General features: G+C 43.3%; 1 protein-coding gene across 1 annotated transcript in view; it reads right to left on the bottom strand.

The window, feature by feature from the left end:
• Positions 1–24631, bottom strand: part of C12H16orf96 (chromosome 12 C16orf96 homolog) — a 59338-nt gene that overhangs the window by 28893 nt on the left and 5814 nt on the right. Inside the window, exons 2-5 of the mRNA XM_064295534.1 lie at positions 4183–4287; positions 2903–2983; positions 2638–2724; positions 1134–2532 (exon numbers count right to left, since the gene is read on the bottom strand). Coding sequence (XP_064151604.1) covers positions 1134–2532; positions 2638–2724; positions 2903–2983; positions 4183–4287 — 1672 coding nt within the window. The remainder of the gene's footprint in view (positions 1–1133; positions 2533–2637; positions 2725–2902; positions 2984–4182; positions 4288–24631) is intronic.

Below are 24631 nucleotides of genomic sequence, written 5' to 3'. Positions count from 1 at the left end.
GCCATTTAGGAGTTTTCAGGATTCACTTTGACACGTGATTTTCCCCTTTCAGTACTGGCCCTAACACCCACTCCCAAAGATAAGATGTCATCATACATTCACTGTAAAAGAGTAGCCTAGTAAGAGGCTGTTGGGGCTGATGGTGGTTCATTGGTAGAATTCTTGCCTTTCTTGCAGGAGACCCAGGTTCAACTCCCAACCAATGCACCTCAAATGCAGCCACCACCCTTTTGTCAGTGGCAGCTTTTGTGTTGCTATGATGCTGAATAGGTTTCAGTGGATCTCCCAGACTAAGACTGACTAGGAAGAAAGGCCTGAAAATCTACTTCTGAAAATCCACCAATGAAAACCCTATGGATCACAATGGACCAATCCCCAACTGGTCCAATCCCCAACTGTTATGGGTTGAATTGTGTTCCGCAAAAATATGTGTCAACTTGGCTAATCCATGATTCCCAGTATTGTGTGGGTGTCCACCATTCTGTAATCTGATGTGATTATCCTATGTGTTATAAATCCTACCTCTATGATGTTAATGAGGCAGGATTAGAGGCCGTTATCTTAATGACGCAGGACTCAATCTACAGGATTAAGTTATATTTTGAGTCAATCTCTTAAAATAAAAAGAGAAGCAGGCAGAGAGGAGAGGATCTTCATGCCACGAAAAAAGAAGTGCCAGGAGCAGAGCGTGTCCTTTGGACCCAGGGTCCCTGGGCTGAGATGCTCCTAAACCAGGGGAAGATTGATGACAAGGACCTTCTCCCAGAACCGACAGAGAGAGAGAAAGCCTCTCCCGGGAGCTGGTGCCCTGAATTAGGACTTCTAGCCTCCTAGACTGTGAGAGAATAAATTTGTTTGTTAAAGCCATCCACTTGTGGTATTTCTGTTATAGCAGCACTAGATGACTAAGACACCAACTGATCATGGGTTGGTGCAGGACCAGGCAGTGTTTTGTTCCATTGTGCATGGGGTTGCAGTGAGTCAGGGCCAACTCCATGACCTGTAACAAGTGAGAGGCTAACACTTAATCCAAAGAAATGCATGGCCAAAGGCGAAACACAGATTTTGTTGGGGGAGCTAAACGAAGGAGAGGAGGAGCTTATCAAAGGCACAGGGGGCCGGGCCACGCCTACCTAGGTAGGTCAGGCGCTGCTGCAGCTTGGAGGACAGCTGGGCAAACTCTTCTTTCATGGAGTCATGTCTAGCAGGCAGCGTGGCTATGTAGCTCATGGAATTCTTCACTGCCTTCCTCTTGTCTTCAGGGCTCACGGCCTTCTGGGCAGCCAGCAAGGTGGCAGGCGAGGAGTCTTCGGGGGAGATGTTGGCACTCGAGTGTGGAGGAGAGAAGTAGTGGTAGTATTCTTCTGTATCTGTGTCATCACTGACGGCCAGGGAACTGGAGGCACCACGGGAGGTCCCAGCACCCAAGACATCTGCAAGTACCCCTAAGGGCCCAGCGGAGGCCATGTTTGAGGCTAAGGTGGCCATTTTGGTGGCAGGAACATCCTTGAGTGCCTTGGCGGCAGCCTTGGCTGCCTGGGCTGCTGTGTTGGCAGCAGCAGCGTAGGTTGCAGCGGCGGCAGCGGCAATGGCAGCTGTGGTCTTCATCCGCTGAAAGGCAGACCGGGGAGCCTTGGGGTGTGCCTCCATGGTGGCCTTATCCTTGGGGGCCCCATCCTTGAAGGCCGCTGCCTCGTGGGCATACAGGTCTTCCCCCTTTTCTGCAACAGCCTGGAGCTGGGTAGCCTCAGCCTGACGAGGCTTATGAGGCTGAAGTGGACAGGGCCATGCTGAGCCCAGCTCCGTGGCTGGTGGCGGGGCCCTGGTGGGTGGGTGCTGGGACTGGGCGGGCTTCAGGGGGCTTGACAGGCCTGGACCAGGCTCGAAGAAGTCTGAAGCCCAGAAAGGCCAAGTGCTTGCCCCAGGCCAGCCGCTGGGAACAGGCCAGCCTCTGGGAGCAGGCCAGCCTCCGGGGGGCATAGGCAAGCCTCTGTGGGGCATAGGCCAACCTCTGTGGGGCATAGGCCAGCCTCCCGGTGGCATGGGCTGAGGCCCCTGGGCAGGCCCCGGTCCCACAGGCCAAGGTGGTGGTACAAACCCAGGGGTCAGGCTGGGCGCCAGCATAGGCCCCAGTGCAGGCATAGGTTCTGTCCCTGCCACGGGGCCAGGCTTGGGCTCTGGCCCACGCTTGGGTTCAGATTCAGTTGAGGGTCCAGGCTGTGGTGAAGACCCCGGCTGGGGCACTGGCTGTTGGCGTGCTGGCTGCTGGCCTGGCTCCTGGGCCCCAGGGAGCAGAATGGCTTGTGCAGACTCCTCGTCCGAGAGGGCACTCGGGGTCTCGTAATGCCACACGGTCTGCAGGAGCTCAGTGCCCTGAATGGGGTCTGTGGCCTGGATGCGACCAACAGCCTCGACGTACTCTGAAGTCTGGAGCAGGGTGGCCTCTGGGAAAAGCTCAGTGGTCTGCCACAGAGGCCCCTGCTCCCACTGTGGTAGCTGGTCTGGCCTTCCCTCTGGTCTTCTTGAGATTCTCTGTGGAAGATGGACTGGGCTGGTCATGGCTGCTTCCCATCCACCACCCCTGCCCTCTCCCTCTCCCCGCCTCCCTGTTGCTTGTCCTCGTCTTCTTTCACTCACCAAGGGGAACATAGCCTCATGGAGGCTGCTCCAGAGCACCAAATCCTCATTCTTGGGAAGGGTGTTGACCTTGTTCTGGACAGCAATCTGGGGATGGGGTGGTTGGGGATGAGTGGTGTGAACCTGGAGGATGGCCTGCCCTCGTGGGGTTCCCTTATGCACTGGCCATTCTGGAGTCAGCTCTCCTCCTCTCCCCTCTGCCCTCAGCACCCCTGGGCCTGAAGGTGGGGAGTGGGGGAAAAAGGACAGGTGCCATGGCCCTCACCAGTTCCCGCTGCAGGGCAGTCATCTTGCGGTTCTGTCTTTTGAAATCATCAAAGATCGTCTCAATTTTTTCCAGGTTCATCTGTAAAATGAACCAAGCCTGTGGGCTAGGGGTGCAGGTTCTGGCCTCAGCCCCCTTCTTTTCACACCTTGAATATAAGGATTTAGCTCTTGGGGACTAAGTGTCTGAGGAGGAAGAACAGATTGCAAAGCAGTGCTTCCCAGAGAGCGGGGAGAGGGATGGGAAAGGGTCTCAGGGGCAAGTAAGTCTGGGAAATGCTGGGCTAAAAGGCATTCAATAGGTTCCTTTACTACAGGACTTCTCAGAGCTTTTAGTGGAAAAAGTACATTAAGAATCTCTAAGAGGTGGGCCAAGTAGGCAGTTTCTGCAACAAATTTGTCCCAGGGGTCCTTTTTAGTGTTCCCTGACATGGTTTCTGGACAGTGCCCTTTCTTGTTCCGATGGGACTACCCAGCCCAAGACTGGAGTTCTCACAGTTGCCATGATAATCAAATGCATCCACTCACCTGGGAGTCAGGGATGATGCATTAAGTCACACTATTTCAGGGCAAGCTGCAAAACCTCAGCCACAACACTGGCCTAGGGGTGTGGACACCTGGCTTCTGACCTCAGCGCTGACTGATCACTCTTCAGGGATTCCATGTCCTTCCATGTCATAGTAGGATGTTAAAACATGCCTGGATTGATATCCTTGCATTGACACCAAGAGTTAGTATATATGCTTGGGCTAGGTTTACTCTTCTTTTCATTGTGGACAGAGCTTTCCAGAAGACAAAAAGTTGTTCTCTTTCTGCTAAGTTGATGGAATGTAAGCCTGGAGGTGCTGAGTCGTGGGGAGTACCTGCCTGATAATGAAGCCAACCCAGAGGAAAGCACTGCTGAAAAAGAGATTGTTGATGTTATATGAGCATCTAGATACACCTGTACCTGAAGCCATCCCTGGACTTTTTAGTGAATGAGACAATAAATTCCTTTATTTTGCCTAAGCCAGGATGAACTGAGTTTCTGTCATTTACAACCAAGTGTTCTGACTAGCACAGTGCGGTGAGTAGCACGTGGGGACCAAACGTGGGTAACAACCCAAAGGCAAGCAAAGCTCAGCAGGACAGGCCAAGTGCCTGGGCCATGTCAGTCTCCTTTTCTTGCCCTCATGGCTGCTTTTTTTGATTAAGAATAGGCTTCCTAGATTTTCCCTGTTGCCTCAACCACCAGAAGTCTGAGCAGTACGGCCAGTGTGGAGGACGCTGCGAAGAGTCTACCTTTTCAAACTGGTCCTTCAGCTTGTCCACATCCTTCCGGAGGGTTTCAATAGTGGCCTTAATTGAGTGAAGGTCGCTAAGCAGTTCCTGCAGGACGTGCATGGTCTGAAGAGGCGGAGGGGAGAAAACACGAAGTTAGATGTGGCTGGGGGAGAAGACAAGTGCAGTAGGGCAAACTTTCGATGATGGCCACAGCCCAAAGAATCCTTGTGATGGTTAAGGTTGTGTGTCAACTTGGCTGGGCCATGATTCTCAGTGGTTTGGCAGTTATGATGTAGTTTGGCAGTTATGTAATGATGTAATTTGTCAGTTATGTGATGATGTAATCAACTCCATTGAAATCTGCAGTGTGCAGCCAATCAGTTGAAAGGTAGTTTCCCTGGGGATGTGGTCTGCCTCCAGCATATAAATAGATGTTCCAGCAAGGCTCTCACTCTGTATCCTACATCTGGCTCCTCATTACCTGATCTCCGGTTCTTGGGACTTGAGCTACCAGCTTACCTGCCAATCTGGGGATTCGTCAGCCTCCGTACACTATGGGCCAGTGGCCTGCCATCTGACCTGCTGATCTTTGGTTCATCAGCCCCTGAAGCTACGTGAGTCAGGAGAAGCCTCCAGCCTGATGCCTGATTCACGGACTTGAGGCTTGCTAGCCCTTACAATTGTGTGAGCCATTTCCTTAAGATAAATCTCTCTCTTTCTGTGTCTATATATATATACACACACACACATATATGTATATATACACATATATATGTACATAGTTTTTTTATACATGCTTCACTGGTCTTCCTTCTCTAGAGAACCCAGGCTAAAACAGTCCTCTAGGCTCTCCAAGGCCTGGGCTGAAACGTGCTTAAAACCCCAAAAAATCCATTGCCATTGAGTCGATTCTGACTCATAGCAACCCCATAGGACACAGCAGAACTGCCTCATAGGGCTTCTGTCTTAGTTATCAAGTGCTGCCATAACAGAAATACCACAAGCGGATGGCTTTAACAAACAGAAGTTTATTTTCTCACAGTAAAGTAGACGAAAAGTCCAAATTCAAGGTGTCAGCTCCAGGGGAAGGCTTTTTCTATCTGTCGGCCTTCTCACCAGTCTTCCCCCAGATTCGGAGCTTCTCAGTGCAGGGAGCCCAGGTCCAAAGGACGAACTCTGCTCCTGGCACTGCTTTCTTGGTGGTACGAGATTCCCCTGTCTCTCTGCTCCCCTCTTTCTTTTATCTCTCAAGAGATTGCTGCAAGACACAATCCAATCCTGTAGATTGAGTCCTGCCTCACTAACAGAACTGCACCCTATCCTCCCTCATTAACATCATAAAGGCAGAATTTACAACATATAGGAAAATCACACAATACCAGGAATCATGGCCCAGCCAAATTAATACACACATTTTTGGGGGGACATAATTCAATCCATGACAGTTTCCAAGTTGTGGCTGGTAGATTTGAACTGCTGACTCTTTGGTTTGCAGCCGTAGCTCACTGTAGCTCTTAACCACTGCACCACCAGGGCTCTGGAAGGTGCTTGGAGGCCAGCAAACAATACTAAAGTCTGCAGTGCTCTGAGCTTTCTGGAGGCCTGTCTCATGAGGAGCAAACTTGTGGCTGAGTTTATCTAGCTACTCAGGAGTTGCTCATCACCAAGCATCTCATGTCTTTTTCTGTGTGATACACATAAACAAGGGTAACCACCAAGGGAGGCAGCACAACCGGCTCTGAGTGGGAGCCATTGGAGGATTGGGAGCAGTAGTGTCATGATTAGATTTACTTTTTTTTTTTTTTAGTTTTTATTGTGCTTTAAGTTTACAAATCAAGTTAGTCTCTCACACAAAAACTTACATACACCTTGCTACATACTCCCAATTGCTCTCCCCCTAATGAGACACTCTGCTCCCTCCCTCTGCTCTCTCTTTTCGTGTCCATTCTGCCAGCTTCTAACCCCCTCTACCCTCTATCCTCTCATCTCCCCTCCAGACAGGAAATGCCAACATAGTCTCCAGTGTCCACCTGATCCAAGAAGCTCACTCCTCACCAGCATCCCTCTCCATCCCATTGTCCAGTCCAATCCCTGTCTGAAGAGTTGGCCATGGGAATGGTTCCTGTCTTGAGCCAACAGAAGGTCTGGAAGCCATGACCACCAGGGTCTCAGTCAGACCATTAAGTCTGGTCTTTTTAGGAGAATTTGGGGTCTGCATCCCACTGCTCTTCTGCTCCCTGTCAGGGCAGTCATCAGTTGTAGCCGGGCACCATCTAGGTCTTCTGGTGTCAGGATGATGTAGTCTGTGGTTCATGTGGCTCTTTCTGTCTCTTAGGCTCGTAATCGCCTTGTGTCTTTGGTGTTCTTCATTCTCTTTTGATCCAGGTGGGTTGAGACCAATTGATGCATCTCAGATGGCCACTTGCTAGCGTTTAAGACCCCAGACACTGCTCTCCAAAGTGGGATGCAGAATGTTTTCTTAATAGATTTTATTATGCCAATTGACTTAGATGTCCCCTGAAACCCTGGTCCCCAAACCCCTGCCCCTGCTATACTGGCATTCAAAGCATTCAGTTTATTCAGGAAACTTCTTTGCTTTTGGTTTAGTCCAGTTGTGCTGACCTCTCCTGTGTTGTGTGTTGTCTTTCCCTTCACCTAAAGTAGTTCTTATCTACTATCTAATTAGTGAATACCCCTCTTCCACCCTTCTTCCTATCCCCCCTCCCCGTAACCATCAAGGAATACTTTTTCTTTGTTTAAACTATTTCTCGAGTTCTTATAATAGTGGTCTTATAGAATATTTGTCCTTTTGCAACTGACTGATTTCACTCAGCATAATGCCTTCCAGATTCCTCCATGTTATGAAATGTTTCACAGATTCATCACTGTTCTTTATCGATGTGGAGTATTCCATTGTGTGAATAAACCATAATTTATTTATCCATTTATCCACTGATGGGCACCTTGGTTGCTTCCATGTTTTTGCTATTGTAAACAGTGCTGCAATCAACATGGGTGTGCATATATCTCTTCGTGTAAAGGCTCTTATTTCTCTAGGATATATTCCAAGGAGTGGGATTGCTGGATCGTATGGTAGTTCTATTTCTAGCTTTTAAAGGAAGCGCCAAATCAATTTCCAAAGTGGTTGTACCATTTGACATTCCCACCAGCAGTGTATCAGTGCTCCAGTCTCTCCACAACCTCTCCAACATTTATTATTTTGTGTTTTTTGGATTAATGCGAGCCTTGTTGGAGTGAGATGGAATGTCATTGTAGTTTTGATTTGCATTTCTATAATGGCTAGTAATCCTGAGCATTTCCTCATGTATCTGTTAGCCACCTGAATGTCTTCTTTAGTGAAGTATCTGTTCATATCTTTTGCCCATTGTTTAATTGGGTTATTTGTCTTTCTGTAGTTGAGTTTTTGCGGTATAGTGTAGATTTTAGAGATAAGGCTAGATTTACATTTTTAAAGAATTCCTCTGACTGCATATGGAGACTGGCCCTAGCGGGGCAATTGTGGAAGCCAGGGGACCTGTAAGGAAGCGTCTAGGCAAGAGCTCAGGATCACAATGCCAGGTTCACAGCTCAGCTCTACCACTGACTGGCACTGCTACTACATCTTTCTGAGTTTTCGATTCCTCTACTATAAAATGGGCATGAAATAATGTGAACACGTATATACATGGCCTGGTGCATAGTTAAGCATTCAGCAAATAAAAATAACAAATAGCAAAATGGCAGAAATAAGTCAGCCTTATCAGTAATTACATAAATGTAAGTGAATTAAATGTTCTAGTTAAAAGGCAGAGGTTGACAGAATGAACTAAAAAAAAATAACATGATCCACGTACATGGTATCTATAAAAGGCATACTTCAGATTCAAATATGCACATAGGTTAAAATGAAAAGGATAGACAAAGATATAAATCATGCAAGCAGTAACCAAAAGAGAGCTGGAGTGGCTCTATTAACATGAGACAAAATCCACTGTAAGACAAAGTTTTTACTAGAGACAAAGGACATTTTATCACGATAAGAGGGTCAATCTACAAGACAAAATGACTGTAAACATATGTGCACCTAACAATGGAGCCCTAAAATACATGAAGTGAAAACAGAATTGAAAGTAGAAATACGTTATTCAACAATAATATTTGGAGACTTTAGTATCCCTCTCTCAATAATGGGTAGAACAAGTAGACAGAAGATCAGCATAGAAACAGAAGATTTGAACAACACTGTCAACTAACTAGACCTAACAGTTATCTATAGAACACTGTACCAAAACACAGCAAAAAGAAATGCTTTTCAAGTGTACATGCAACATTTTCTAGGATAGATTATATGCTAGGCCACAAAACAAGCCTTGATACATTTAAAAAGGATTGAAATCATACAAAGTATGTTCTCTGACTACAATAGAATTATATTAGAAATCAACAACAGAAGAACATTTAGAAATTCACAAAAATATGTGGAAATTAAACAAATATGCTTCTAAATAAACAATGGAACAAAGAAGAAATCACAAGGAAAATGTAAACACGACATACCAAAACTTACGAAATGCAGCTAAAGTAGTGCTTAGAGGGGAATTTATAGCTGTAAATGCCTGTATTTAAAAAGAAGAAAGGTCTAAATCACTAGCCTAACCTGCCTTACAAAACTAGAAAAAGAGCAAACAAAATCCAAAGCAAGCAGAAAGAAGGAAATAATAAAGATTACAGAGAAAATAAACAAAATAGAAAGTAGAAAAACAATATTAAAAAATTGACTAAACCAAAAGTTGGTTTTTTGAAAACATCAACAAAATTGACCAACTTTAAGCTAGACTGCCAAGAAAAAGAGAAGATTAAAATTACTAAAATCAGGAAGAGAAGATGACACTATTGAACTTAGAAATACTATGAACAACAGTATACCAACAAATTAGACAATTTAGATAAAACAAACAAATTCCTAGAAATTGACTCAAGAAGAAATAGATTATTTTAATAGATCTATAACAAGCAAACATATTTAATTGGTAATTTAAAAACCTCTAACATAGAAAAGTACAGGCCCAAATAGCTTCACTGGAGAATTCTACCAAACACTTAAAGAATAATTAGCACCAATACTTCTCAAACTTCCAAAAAGTAGAAGATAAAGGAACACTTCTCAACTCATTTTATAAAGGCAGTATTACCTTGATACAAAACTGGACAAAGACATCACCAGAAAAGAAAACTATAGCATTGTACTTAATTGAGAAAGATTTAATGCTTTCCTCCTAAGATCAGGCATAAGACAAGGACATCTACTCTTGCCACTTCCATCTATTATACTGGAGGCTCTACTCAGGGTGATTAGCCAAGAAAAAGAAGTAAAAGTCATCCAGACTAAAAAGGAAGATATAAAACTATATTTGCAAATTATATGATTTTGTATATAGAAAATCCTAAGGAGTCCTAAAAAGTTACTAGAACTAATAAACAAGTTCAACAATGCGGGAGGATACATGAGTGATATAAAAAACTCAATTGTATTTGTATACATGAGCAATGAACAGTCCAAACCCGAAATTAAAAAATCAATCGCATTTATAATAACATGAAAAAGAATAAAATACCTATGAGTAAATTTAACAAAAGAAGTACAAGACTTGTACACTGAAAACTACAAAGCATCACTGAAAAAAATTGAAGACATAAGTAAATGTAAAGATATGCCATGTTCATGGAAGACTTAATGTTGTTAAGATGGAAATACTCCCAAAACTATCTATAAAAAAAAAAAAAAAAAACTATCTATAGTTCCTATCAAAATCTCAGTTGTTTTTTTCCTGCAGAAATTGACAAGCTGATCTCAAATTTAATATGAAAATGCAAGGGACCCCCAAATAGTCTAACAATCTTGAAAAAAAAAAAACTATAGACCAATATCCCTGATGAATATATATGGAAAAAATCCTCAAAAAAATACTAGCAAATTGAATTAAAAACCCAAACCAAACCCATTTCCATCGAGTAGATTCTGACTCATAGCAACCTTATGAATTCAGCAACATATAAAAAGAATTATACACCATGACCAAATGGGATTTACCCCAAAAATATAAGTTTGGTTTAAAATCAGAAAATCAATCAATGTAATACACCATAGAAAGGACAAAAAAACATACTATAATCTTAATAGACACATAAAAGCATTTGACATAATCCAATACTCTTTCATTATTAAAAACAAATTAACAAAAAACCAACTAAGAATAATTTCAAAACTTACTACAAAGCCACAGTAATCAAGACAGCACAGTACTGGGAAAAGGACAGACGTAAAAACTAATGGAACAAAATTGAGAATCAAGAAATGAACCCTAACATTTACAGTCAACCGATTTTCAATAAGTATCAAAACAATTCAATAAGGAAAAAAAATCTTTTAAACAAATGATGCTGGGACAACTGGATATCTATATGCAAAAGAATGAATTTGGACCCCTACCTCATACCATACACAAAAAGAAATCAAAACGGATCACAGACTTAAATGTAAGAGGCCAAACTATAAAGCTCTTAAAAGAAAACAGGGAACTTGGGTTAGGCGATGGTTTCTTACACACATTAAAAACATTGGCAATTAAAAAAAAAAGCAACAAAAGAAAAAATAGATAAATTGAACTTCATAGATATTAAAACCTTTTGAGTGTCAAAGGACACCGTCAAGAAAATGAAGATAAACCATAGAATGGGAGAAAATATTTGCAAATCACCTCTGACATCATATATCCAGAATATATAACTCTTAAAACTCAACAATAAAAAATAAAAATAACTCAATTAAAAAATGGGCAAAGAATCTAAAGAGACATTTGTCCAAAGAAGATAAACAAATGGCCAGTAAGTACATGAAAAGATACTCAACATCACTAGGCATTACAGAAAGGCAAATCAAAACCATAATGAAATAGGATGAATGAAGAAAGGGAATGTGTGGCTAATTGTCTCCACAAACAACTGCTTCCTTTGCCATGACACAAAAAACAAACAAACAAAAAAAAAAAAAAAAACAGGATGGTGCCCATCTACCATTTACTGAATGTTTTGGTCAAAGATTCTATAAAAGAATTCTAATCAAAAGGGTGAAAAGACGTAACAAAATTTCAAATTCTCATGGAATCCAGACTTTCTGGAATCATGGAGATTGGATGAACCCCTGAAACTATTACTGTAAGATAATCTTTAAACCTTAAACCAAAAATATCCCCTGAAGTCTTTTTAAAACCAACCAATAGTTTCGCCTAATTGTTGTTATTAGGTGCTGTCGAGTCGCTTCTGACTCATAGCAACCCTATGTACAACAAAACAAAACATTGCACAGTCCTGTGCCATCACCTCCTGATAACAGGTCCAAAGTAAGTAAAATGAAATCTTGCCATCCCTACTTCTAAGGAGCATTCTGGCTGTCCTTCTTCCAAGACAGATTTGTTCACTTATCTAGCAGTCCATGGTCTATTCAATATTCTTCTCCAACACCATAATTCAAAGGCATCAATTTTTCAGTCTTCCTTATTCATTGTCCAGCTTTCACATGCATAGAGGCAATTAAAAATACCATGTCTTGTGCCAGGCACACCTTAGTCCTCAAAGTGACATCTTTGCTTTTCAACACTTTAAAGAAGTCTTTTGCAGCATATTTGCCCCATGCAATTTGTTGTTTGATTTCTTGACCGCTGCTCCATGGGCATTCACCGTGGAACCAAGGAAAATGAAATTCTGGACAACATCAATCTTTTCTCTGTTTATCATGATGTTGCTTATCGGTCCAGCTGTGAGAAGTTTTGTTTTCTTTATGTTGAGATGTAATCCATACTGAGGGGTATGGTCTTTGCTCTTCATCAGTGATTCAAGTCCTCTTCATTTTCAGCAAGCAAGGTTGTGTCATCTGCATATCACATGTTGTTACTGAGTCTTCCTCCAATCCTGATGCCCTGTTCTTATTTATATAGTCCAGCTTCTGGGATTATTATGATTATTTGAATAAATATGGTGACAAGACACAGCCCTGAAGCACACTTTTCCTGATTTTAAACCATGTGATATCATCTTGTTCTGTCCCTCGGTCTATGTACAGGTTCCGCATAAGCATAATTAAGTGTTCTGGAATTCCCATTCTTTGAAATGTTACCCATAATTTGTCAAAACCTACACAGTTGAATGCCTTTGCATAGCCAATAAAACATAGGTAAACATTTCTCTGGTATTCTCTGCCTTCACCCAAGGCCCATCTGACATCAGCAACGATAGTCCTTGTTCCATGTTCTCTTCTGAATCCAGCTTGAATTTCTGGGAGTTTCCTGTCAACGTACTACTGCAACCGCTTTTGAATTATCTTCAGCAAAATTCTACTTGCATGTGATATTAATGATATTGTTCGATAACTTCAGCATTTTGTTGGATTAACTTTCTTTGGAATGGGCACAAATATAGATCTCTTCCAGACAGCTGGCCAGGTAGCTGTCTTCCAAATTTCTTGGCATAGATGAGTGAGCACCTTCAGCACTGCATCCATTGGTTGAAACATTTCAATTGGTATTCTGTCAATTCCTGGAGCCTTGTTTTTTGCCAGTGCCTTCAGTGCAGCTTGGACTTCTATCCTTCAATACCATCTTGATCATATGCTTCCTCCCGAAATGGTTGAATATTGACCAATTCTTTTTGGTACAGCGACTCTGTGTATTCCTTCCATCTTCTTTTGATGGTGCCTGCGTCATTCAATATTTTGCCCATAGAATCCTTCAATATTATAACTTGAGGCTTAAATTTTTTCTTCAGTTCTTTCAGCTTGAGAAATTCTGAGCATGTTCTCCCCTTTGGTTTTCTAACTTCAGGTCTTTGCACATTTCATTACAATACTTTGTCTTCTTGAGCTGCCCTTTGAAATCTTCTGTTCACCTCTTTTACATCATCATTTCTTGAATTCACTTTCATTTTTCTACATTCAAGAGCAAGTTTCAGAGTCTCTTCTGACATCCATTTTGGTCTTTTTTTTTTTCCTGTCTTTTTAATGACCTTTTCTTTTCTTCATGTATGCTGTCGTCCCACGTGTCTGGTATTTGGTCATTAGTGTCCAATACACCAAATCTGTTCTTGAGATAGTCTCTAAATTCAGGTGAGATGCTCAAGGTCTTACTTCGGCTCTCATTGACTTTTTCTAATTTTCTTCAGCTTCAGCTTGATCTTGCATATGAACAATTGATGGTCTGTTCCACAGTCGCCCCGGCCTTGTTCTGACTTTTTGATATTGAGCTTTTCCATCATCTCTTTCTACAGATGTAGTCGACCGATTCCTGTGTATTCCATCCAGCTTAACTTGTAAAGAATATCTGCCTTGAGCATTGTGCTCTTTTAAGAACTATCTATATGGGATCAAACTGACAACAGCAATTTCAAAGAATAGATAGGGAATTTAGAGGGTAGTGAGTTTGCTATGGGGGAGGAACAATTCAGGAAAGGAGGGTAAGAATGTTTGCACAACTTGAACAATGTGGTCAATGTCACTAAACTGTACATGTAGAAACTGTTGAATTTGTGTATGTGTTCTGCTGTGTATACTCTCAAAACAACAAAAAAGAAAATAAATTATTAAAAGAAAAAAGAAAACCCTACAGAGCACAGCTCTAGTCTGACACACGTAGGGTCTGACATCAACTCCATGGCAACTGGTTGGGTTCTTCCTATAACTACGGTACACATACAATAGGGTGGATGATTTCTCTAATTATGACTATCATATTTGCATCCTAAGTTTAAACTTCTTTTGTTTGGCAACCTATTTGCATACTTGGAAAATTCCCCTTTTCTTTCAAAGAGCTGTTTTAATATTTATAAAATATTTTAGTTTCATGGTTACATTCTATTCATGAATGTAATATGGATCCTCTATGTTTAAAAATACTTTGAGATTCAAACATATTATTTTAAAAAGAAATTCCCATTGACAGCGAGCAAGCTTCTGGCATATATTTTCAAGTTTCAGTCTTCATTAAATTGTCTAAATTTTTTTCTAAAGTAATACTTTGAAAAAAAAATGAATATACTTCACACCTACTAAGTTAGCTGTAAGGAGCCCAGGTTGCAAAATGGTTAAGCACTCAGCAGCTAACCAAAAGATTGCCGGTTTGAACCCATCAGCCACTCTGCCAGAGAAAAAACGTGGTGATCTGCTCCCTTAAGGAGCGCTTCTATTCTGTTATATACAGTCACCATGAGTTGGAATCAACTTGACGGCACACAACAACAAAAACGAGATAGGTATAATAAAAAAGACAAAATAACAAGTGTTTGTGAGGCTGTGGAGAAACTAGAACCCTCATAAATTGCTGGTGGGAATGTAAAATGGTACAGCTGCTTTGGAAGATGGTCAGCAGTTCCTCAAAATGCTAAACATAGAGTTATCATATGACCCAGCAATTCCACCTCTAGTTATATACCAAAAAGAAATGAAAACATATATCCACACAACACTTGTATACCAGTGTTCAAAGCACCAGTATTAGTAATAGCCAAGAAAAGTACAAACATTCCAAATGTCCATCAACTGATAAACAAAATGTGGTACATCCATACAGTGGAATATCATTTGGCTATAAAAATAATAAAGTACCAGTACAGGCTACAACATGGATGAACCTTGAAAACATACTAAGTCAAAGAAGAGAGGAAGAGGATGGTCAAGAATGGGCGTGACTGCTAATGATTATGTTGAAAATGTTCTAAAATTAGATTTTGGTAATGGTTGTACAACTCTGTGAAAATACTAAAACCACAGAATTCACTTTAAATGGATAAATTTTATGGTATGTGAAATATATCTCAATAAAGCAGTAAAAAAAATAGCATTTTTTGTTTTAGAAATAATTGGAGAAATTTCAACACTGTCTATTGGATGGTAATCAGGAGTTACTCTTAATTTTGTTGGGCATGATCATGGTATTACTAGATGAGTTTACAATGATCTTATCTACCATAGATGGAAAATGCTTTTTGGAGAAATCTGTCAGGTCCAGATTCCTCACCTATCTGCTAATGCTTCTCCGACTGAGGGTACCCCATGGACTAAAGAACCTGAGTAATAACTATTTCCATCTCACAAGGTTAAGTATTGGATTAAAAAAACTCAGTGCCGACCCTATAGGACAGAGTAGAACTGCCCCCATAGAGTTTCCAAGGAGCGCCTGGCGGATTTGAACTGCCAACCCTTTGGTTCGCAGCTATAGCACTTAACTACTACGCCACCAGGGTTTCCAGGAAATATGGCAGAAACTTACAGGCTGCTCCAAAGGTAATGGAGAAAGACTATTCTTTTTTTTGACAGGATGTTCTTTTAATGTTTCTTCTCTCTCTCTTTTATTGTACTTTTTAGATGAAGTATTACAGAGCAAAATGGTTTCCTGTTAAACAATTAACACACATACGATTTTGTGACATTAGTTGCCAACCCCACAACATGTCAACACTCTCCCCTTCTCAAACTTGGGTTCCCCGTTACCAGCTTTCCTTTCCCCTTCTACCTTCTAGTTCTTGCCCCTGGGCTGGTGTGCCCATTAGTCTCGTTTTGTTGTATGGGCCTATTTAATCTTTGGCTGAAGGGTAAACCTCAGGAGTGACTTCATGACTGAGTTAAAAGGGTGTCCAGAGGCCATACTCTCAGGGTTTTTCCAGTCTCTGTCAGACCAGTAGGTCTGTTTTTTTTGTGTGTGTGTGTGAGTTGGAATTTCATTCTACATTTTTCTCCAGCTCTGTCCAAGACCCTCTATTGTGATCCCTGTCAGAGCAATTTGTAGTGGTAGCCGGCACCATCTAGTTGTACTGGGCTCAATCTGATGGAGACTGTGGTAGTTGTGGTCCACGAGTTCTTTGGACTAATCTTTCCCTTGTGTATTTGGTTTTCTTCATTCTTCCTTGCTCCAGACGGGATGAGACCAGTGAAGTATCTTAGACAGCTGCTCACAGCTTTTAAGACCACAGATGCTACTCACCAAAGTAGAATGTATCATGTTTTCTTTAGAAACTACGTTACGCCAATTGAGCTAAATGTTCCCCAAGTCTCGCTCTTTTTTTAAAATTGTGATTTAGGTGAAAGTTTACAAAATAAACTAGTTCCTCTTTCAAAAATTTATACACAAATTGTTTTGTGACATTAGTTGCAATCCCACATTGTATCAGCACTCTCCCCCTTTGCCTTTCCAGCCCGGGTTCCCTGGTTCCATTTGTTCAGTTTTCCTGTCCCTTCCTGCCTTCTCTTGTTTTTGGGAAGCTGTTATCCATTTGATCTCATATACTTGATTGATCTAAGAAGCACGTTCCTCACATGTATCATTGTTTGTTTTATAGGCCTGCCTGATCTTTCAGTTGAAAGGTAGAACAAGACTATTTTCTTGTATGGGGTGCTGCTCTCCCATGATAATGAACCATGTGATCCCCAGCCTGCTATCTGACCTGGCCTGGAGATATGCCCTGGACTGTCTGTCCTAGGGTGGAAGGGGCTGGTAGAGGGAGGCTGTCTGAAAAGGTCAAGGTCTGGACTGTTTCAGAGGAAATATAAACAGGAAGGACCTATCCTCTCTGCCCAGGGTTCTCAGACCACATTCAGGGCTTGGATGGGGCTGAGTTCGGGAAGAAGTGAGACCCAGAAAGTTGCCCTTTCTGGAAACTGTTCCAATGCCACACGGCAGCCAGGTGTGGGCATCGAAAGCTGGACTTGTCTGGACTCACAGCTTTCAGTCTCTCTGAAGAGGACTTCAAGAATGCTAGGTTCGGTCCAAGGCTCCAGCGTTTACAGAGGCCTTTAGGCACCTGATAAGGGGCCCAAGGCAAACGCCCCCTCAGGCAACCACCTGGACTGGTACACACTCCATATCCAGGGCTTTGGCAAATGGGAATGCTAACCGTGTTTGGCTCCCAGGGAAATGAAAAATGAAAGCCCTTCACAGTACAGGGAGCAGGGAGAGGCCAGCAGAAGTGACAGTTATTTTCATTATTGCAGTTAACTCTGACCCTGATTCTCTAAACCCAGAGTGTTTTCAGTGCCCTTGACTTAGCTGCCTACTTCTGCCCTAATACAAATATCACAAGTGGGTGTCTTTAAAGAACAGAAATTTATTTTCACACAGTTCTGGAGGCTGCAAGTCCAAATCAGGGTCTTGGGTGTGTTGATTCCCTCCTTATCAGTAGCCCCGGGTATTCCTTGGTTCCTTGGCTAGTACGCAGGTCCTCACACAGTGTCTGTCTTCCCCCATGTGTATATGTGTGTCTAGTCTGGTCTTTTTATAACTCAGAAGTGATTAGGTTTAGGATCCACCCTACGCTGGTTGTTGTTGTTACGTGCCATCGAGTTGGTTCCGACTCAGGGCAACCCTATGTATAACAGAAAGAAACTCTGCCCAGTCCTGCGCCATCTGGACACTCATTAGTATGGTTGAGCCCATTGTTGTAGCCACTGTGTAAATCCGTCTTGTCGAGGGTCTTTCTCTTTATACCTTATCAAGCATGGTGTCTTTCTCCAGGGACTGATTCCTTCTGATAACATATCCAAAGTACAGGAGATGAAGTCTCGCCATGCTCCCTTCCAAGAAGCACTTTGCCTGTACTCCTTCCAAGACAGACTTGTTTATTCTTCTGGCAGTCCATAATATATTTAATATTCTTCACCAACACCATAATTCAAAGGCATCAATTCTTCTTTAGTCTTCCTCATTCATTGTCCAGCTTTCACATGTATATGAGGCAACTGAAAATACCATGGCTTGAGTCAGGCCTGCCATGGTCCTCAAAATGACATCTTTGCTTTTTAACACTTGAAAGAAGTCTTTGCAGCAGACGTGCCCAAAGCAATTCGTTGTTTGATTTCTAGACTGCTGCTTCTGTGGGCATTGATTGTAGATTCAAGTAAAATGAACTCCTGGACAAATCAATTTTTTCTTCATTTATCATTATTTTGCTTATTGGTCCAGTAATGATAATTTTTATTTTCTTCATGTTAAGGTGTAATCCACAGTGAAGGCTGTAGTTTTTGATCATATCTGTAAGTGCTTCAAGTCCTCTTAGCTTCCAGCAAGCAAGGTTGTGTCATCAGCATAACGTAGGTTGTTAATGAGTCTTCCTCTAATCCTGATGCCCCATTCTTCTTAAGGGAGTCCAGCTTCTCAGATTATTTGCTCAGCGTACAGATTGAGTAAGTATGGTGAAAGGATACAACTCTGATGCACACCTTTCCTGGTTTTAAACCATGCAGTATCCCTTTGTTCTGTTCCAATGACTGCCTCTTGATCTATGTACAGGTTCCACATGAGTACAATTATGTGTTCTGGAATTCCCATTCTTCCCAATGTTACCCATAATCTGTTAAAATCCACACAGTCGATTGCTTTTGCATGGTCAATAAAACACAGGTAAACATCTTTCTGGTGTTCTCTGCTTTTAGCCAAGATCCATCTGACATCAGCAATGATATCTCTTGTTCCATGTCCTCTTCTGAATCCAGCTTGACTTTTTGGCAGTTCCCTGTCAATGTATTGCTATAGCCATTTAAGATTATCTTCAGCAAAATTTTACTTTCATGTGATATTAATGATATTGTTCAATAATTTCCACATTTTGTTGGATCACTTTTCTTTGGAATGCACACAAATATGGATCTCTTCCAGTAGGTTGGTCAGGTAGCTATCTTCCAAATTTCTTGGCACAGATGAGTGAGCGCTTCCACCATTGCATCCATTTATTGAAACATCTCAATTGGTATTCCATCAATTCCTGGAGCCTTGTTTTTCACCAATGCCTTTGGTGCAGCTTGGACTTTTTCCTTCAGTACCATCAGTTCTTGATCATATGGTATCTCCTGAAATGGCTGAATGTTGACCAATTCTTTTTGGTACAGTGACTTTGTGTATTCTTCCATCTTTTTTTTGATGCTTCCTCCGTTGCTCAGTATTTTGCGCATAGAATCCTTCAATATTGGAACTTAAGGCTTGAATTTTTTCTTCCATTCTTTCAGCCTGAGAAATTCTGAGTGTATTCTTCTCTTTTGGTTTTCTAACTCCGGGTCTTTGCACATTTCATTATAATACTTTACTTTGTCTTCTCGAGTCGCCCTTTGAAATCTTCTGTTCGGCTCTTTCACGTCATTTTTTTCCATTCACTTTAGCTACTCCGTTTAAGAGTGCATGTTTGATCACTTTGACTGCAGAAGTTGGTAAAAATCTCCAGGTAGGATATACATTAGTGGTTGGTGTGTAAATTTGAATAACAGTCATATTAACTGCTCTTCCTTATAAGTGTATGGATATTATCCTATCACTGACAGCGTTATACTTCAGGATAGATCTTGAAATGATCTTTTTGATGATGAATGTGACAACATTCCTCTTCAATTTGTCATTCCCAGCATAGCAGACCATATCACTGTCCAATTAAAAATGGCCAATAGCAGTCCATTTCAGCTCACTAATGCCTAGGATATCGGTTTGTGCATTCCATTTCATTTTTGACCATTTCCAATTTTCTTAGATTCATACTTCATATATTCCACGTTCCGATTATTAATGAATGTTTGCAGCTGTTTCTTCTTATTTTGAGTCAGGCCACATCAGCAAATGAAGGTCCCAAAAACTTGACTCTATCTACGTCATGAAGTAGGAGGCAGCTACTTTGAGGAGGCATCTCTTCCCCAGTCGTCCTTTGAGTGCCTTCCAACCTGAGGGGGTCATCTTTCAGCTCTATATCAGATAATGTTCTGCTGTTATTCATAAGGTTTTCACTGGCCAGTTTTTTCAGAACTAGACTGCCAGGTCCTTCTTCCTAGTCTGTCTTAGTTTGGAAGCTCCACTGAAACCTGTCCACCATGGGTGACCCTGCTGGTATTTGAAATACAAGTGGCATAGCTTCTAGCATCACACCAAATGCAAGCTACCACAGTATTTTAAACTGACAGATGAGTAGTGGCCTACACTGGCATGACAACATTAATACAACAAAAGAAAAACCCTATTTCCAAACAGGATCACACCCATAGGTATAAAGGCCAGGAATTTAACATGCATTTTGGGTGGACACAATTCAATCTTTTATAGCTTTTAAATTATGTTATGAAATTCTCAGAACATCTATTTAAATTTAAAAGCATTCCAATTTGTATGAAATAGAGCAGGAGTTTTTTCTTGAGGGATGTCTTAGTTATCCAGTGCTGCTATAACAGAAATACCACAAGAGGATGGCTTTTACAAAGAGAAATTTATTCTCTCACAACCTAGTAGGCTACAAGTCCAAATTTAGGGCATCAGCTCCAGGGGAATGCTTTCTCTCTTTGTTGGCTCTGGAGGAAGGTCTTTGTCAACAATCTTCCCCTGGTCGAGGAGCTTCTCAGCACAGGGACCCCAGGTCCAAAGGACATGCTGTTCTCCTGGCTATTGTTTGTTGATGGTATGAGGTCCCCATGTCTCTCTGCTCACTTGTCTCTTCTATATCTCAAAAGAGATTGGCTCAAGACACAACTCAATCTTGTAGACTGAATCCTGCCTCATTAACATGACTGCCGATAATTCCATCTCATCAACATCATGGAGATAGGATTCATAACATATAGGAAAATCACATCGGATGACAAAATGGTGGACAATCATACAATACTAGGAATCATGACCTAGGCATACTGATACACATACATTTTTGCGGGACACAATGCAATCCATGACAGTGCAGTAAAATAAAAAAAAGATAACAGGTTGTTAAAATCTCTCCAAACCCGGGACCCAGAAGTTTATTTACGAAAACAGGGTTAGACAGAATGACAGTTCATGTTGTCCCACATTATCTCCTCTGCAGCTGACCCAGGGTTGTTACTACAGATGAGCACACCAGGGCCTCGATGACACAGACTGCAGCTCCCAAGTGCAGCTCTGTAAAACACAAGGGTGCTGCCGAGATGCTGAAACGGGGTGGGGGCTGGGCCTGGGGATCTGCAACTTTGGAGAAACTCCCTGGGTGTGCCTGGGCTGGATACCCCAGGGATTACAGGGTCAAGATTTGGAGAGCCCGGCTGGGAGCCCAAGTTTTCTGACCCTGGGGTTCTAAACTGGGAGTGATTTTGTCTCCCCCTGCTCCACCGTGGGCATTTGGCAATGTCTAGAGACATTTTTTAGGAATCCCTGGTTGGCATAAACAGTTAAGTGCTTGACTACTAGCCAAAAGGCTGGCAGTTCGAACCCACCCAGAGGCGCCTTGGAGGACAGGCCTGGTGATCTGCTTCTTAAAGGTCACAGACTTGAAAACCCTGTGAGGTAGTTGCGCTTTACACACATGGAGACGCCATGAGTTGGAGTCAACTCAGTGGCAACTAATAATAACACAGAGACATTTTTGATTGACCCAACTCAACGGTTGCTACTGACATCTAGTGGGTGGAGGCTAGGCATGATGCTCAATACCCTACAGTGCACAGGATACCCCCCACCCCAAGGATTATCTGGCCGTAGATGTCAGTAGAGTCAAGGCTGGGAAACTCTGTAATGTAACCCACAAGCTCCCCAAGTCTGGTGGAGCGCTATCCAATGGCACCAGCCCAAGTGGGCCACGTGTATGGATCCCCAGGAACCTTCTCTCTCTCTCACCAGTGCCTGCCCTTATTTCCTGGGCCCCATTCGCCCTGTCTGGGGTTGGGGGGTGAGGAGGCCTGTGGGCTTCTGCTTCCTCAGTTGGGGCTGGTTCTCTGGAGGGGGGCCCAGTAGGGCAGCAAAAGACAATAACCTGGCTGGCCAGCCCAGAGAAAGGTGTGGAGGGGGCACCAACAGGTGAGCCCAGCTCTCCACGTACTGGGTCTGCCACCACCTGAGGGGCACCCTGATTGGCTAGTAGGTGCAGACACTTAGCTAATCAGCTTGCACCATCCTAGACCCCAAAACCATGGCAACCCTAACAATGGGGCATTGTGCTAACCCCTGGGAACCTCAGTTACGCAGGGCAGGGCGACAGTCTCCAACACTGGAGACATCCCTCAGTTGCATGGAGACCTCTGGGCACTGTCCGGCCAGGTCCAAACCTGTCTGCAAGTCCCTCTTCCTCATAAGCTTCTCAAAGTCCCATACATTCTAGAACATTCATCCATCAAGGGGCCTACCCCTGGGAGGCTGGCTCCTCCGGACACTCTCCTTCTCTGAGGAACAGCCAACAGGACCATCCCTTCCTCTCCAAAAGTGCCCTGTGCTCCCCCTGCTTCCTTTGCTAGGAAGTCCCTCTTTCTGCTCTCTCTGCCCACAGGAATTACATCCACCTCTCCTGGCCAACAAGTCTTCAGGGGGTTGCAAACGGTTAAGCACAAGATACTAGCTATAAAGGTTGGCAGTTTGAACCCACCCAGAGGCACCTCGGAAGACAGGCCTGGCAGTCTGCTTCTGAAAGGTCACAGCCTTGAAAATCCTACGGAGCAGTCATACTCTGGCACAGGTTGGGTCGCCAGGAGTTTTAATCAACTTAATGGCAACTAACAATTCCAGGGCCATTCCTGCTGCTTTCACCCCACCTCCCTTCTGATACTCTGTCCCTAGTCCTCTCTGTGGGGCACCTTGCAGTGGTCCCCAGGGTGATGAGTGTCCTCTGTCTGGCCCTGCACACCCCACCCTCCAGCCTCCTCCACCTGCTCTGTGCCTGGAGGCTAGCCCACAAGGACTGCACCCACCAGACCCCCTTGCCCTCTAACTTCCGATCCTCTGAGCTGGCCAACGGGAGGATGAGAGGAGAGGCCTTCCCTTGGATGTTCTGGTGACACAGACAGTTGTGGCAACCTAGGAAGCAGCCGCACGCCTCACCCTGTCCCCGACCTGGCCGCACTCCTGGTCCGAACCTGCTAGCCCTCCCCCTGAGCCTGGCCTTGGAGAATCCCATCCATCCTCTCTTTGTCCAACCTTTACCTCTCCTCTGTATGTTTTCAGGGAATGAGGCAATTTATCCTCTGCAAGACTGAGGGCTGTAGGGCAGGGACACCCTCTCTGAACCGAGGACTTGGCCCAAAGCCTAGCATGTAGCAGGTATGCTATAGGTACAATTGGCTGAGTCATGGCCCTCCAAAGATGTCCACGGCCTAATCCTTGGAACCTGTGTATATGGTACCTTACATGACCAAAGAGACTTTGCAGTTGTGATGAAGCTAAGGCTCTTGCGATGGGAAGATTGAGCTGAATTATCCAGGTAAGTCTCAGGTACTCAATCACAAGGGTCCGTAAAAGAAGAACGTACTAGGATCAGAGTGAGAGAAAGAAGATGTAAAGATGGAAGCAGAAGCCAGAGAGAGGCTAGGAGATGCTATGCTGCTGGATCTTGAAGGTGGAGGAAGTGCCATGAGCCAAGGTCTCTAGAGGCTAGAAAAGGCAAGGAAATGGATTCTCCCCTGTTGTTGTTGCTAGGTGCCGCTGAGTCGATTCGAATTCGTAGCGACCACATAGAACACAGTAGAACTGGGGTTTCCTACTGTGAAATCTTTACGGGAGCAGATCGCCAGGTCTTTTCTCCCATGGAACGGCTGGTGAGTTTGAATCACCGACCTTTCAGTTAGCAGCCAGGCACTTAACCACTGCACCACCAGGGCTCCTGATTCTCCGCTAGGGCCTCCAGAAACCTTGATTTTAGCCCCCCCGAAAAAAAAAACAAACCTGTTGCCATCGAGTCAATTCTGACTCATAGCAACCCTGCAGGACAGAGTAGAAATACCCCACAGAGTTTCCAATGAGCGCCTGGTGGATTTGAAGTGCCAACCTTTTGGTAAGCAGCTATAGCACTTAATCACTACGCCATCAGGGTTTCTGATTTTAGCCCAGGGAGACTCATTTGGGACTTCTGGCCTCCAGAACTGCAAGATAATAAATTCATGTTGTTTAAGCCACCAAGTTGTGACACAACAAGAAACTAACACAGCAGGTAACAATAATAACAGTTAAGATTTACTTGGCCCTTGTCAGGTGTCAATAATTCTTTACCTCGTTTAACCCGCACAACAACCCGATCAGGTATTACTATTATTTTCTCCACATTATGGAAAAGAAAATTGAGGTGAAAGAGGTGGATAATGCTCCTTTCCCCCTCTTTACGCAGCTACTTTTTATAGCTTTTTTTATCCATTTGCTTTCTGTCTCTTCTCCCCCACTAGGCCACGAGCTCCTGTTCACATCACACCCCCAGTGACTAACATGGAACCTCTCCCATGGTGGGCCCTTCATTAATATTTGAGACGGAGGATGTGAGCTGGGGGCGGGGCCTTAGTTCTCTTTGATTCCAAGGTCCTGTTCTTCCCCCTCTGTGGTAAGGGGCTGTTATTGTTAGTTGCTGTTGAGTCAATTCTGACTCATGGCGACCCAAGTGACAGAAAAGAACCATCCCATAGGGTTTCCTAGGCTGTAATCTTTACAGAAGCAGACTGCCAGAACTTTCTCCTAAG

Source organism: Loxodonta africana, chromosome 12 (genome assembly GCF_030014295.1).
Source record: "Loxodonta africana isolate mLoxAfr1 chromosome 12, mLoxAfr1.hap2, whole genome shotgun sequence".
Classification (NCBI taxonomy): domain Eukaryota; kingdom Metazoa; phylum Chordata; class Mammalia; order Proboscidea; family Elephantidae; genus Loxodonta; species Loxodonta africana.
Note: the sequence above shows the minus strand (reverse complement) of the source record. Positions and strands in the feature narration are given on the sequence as shown.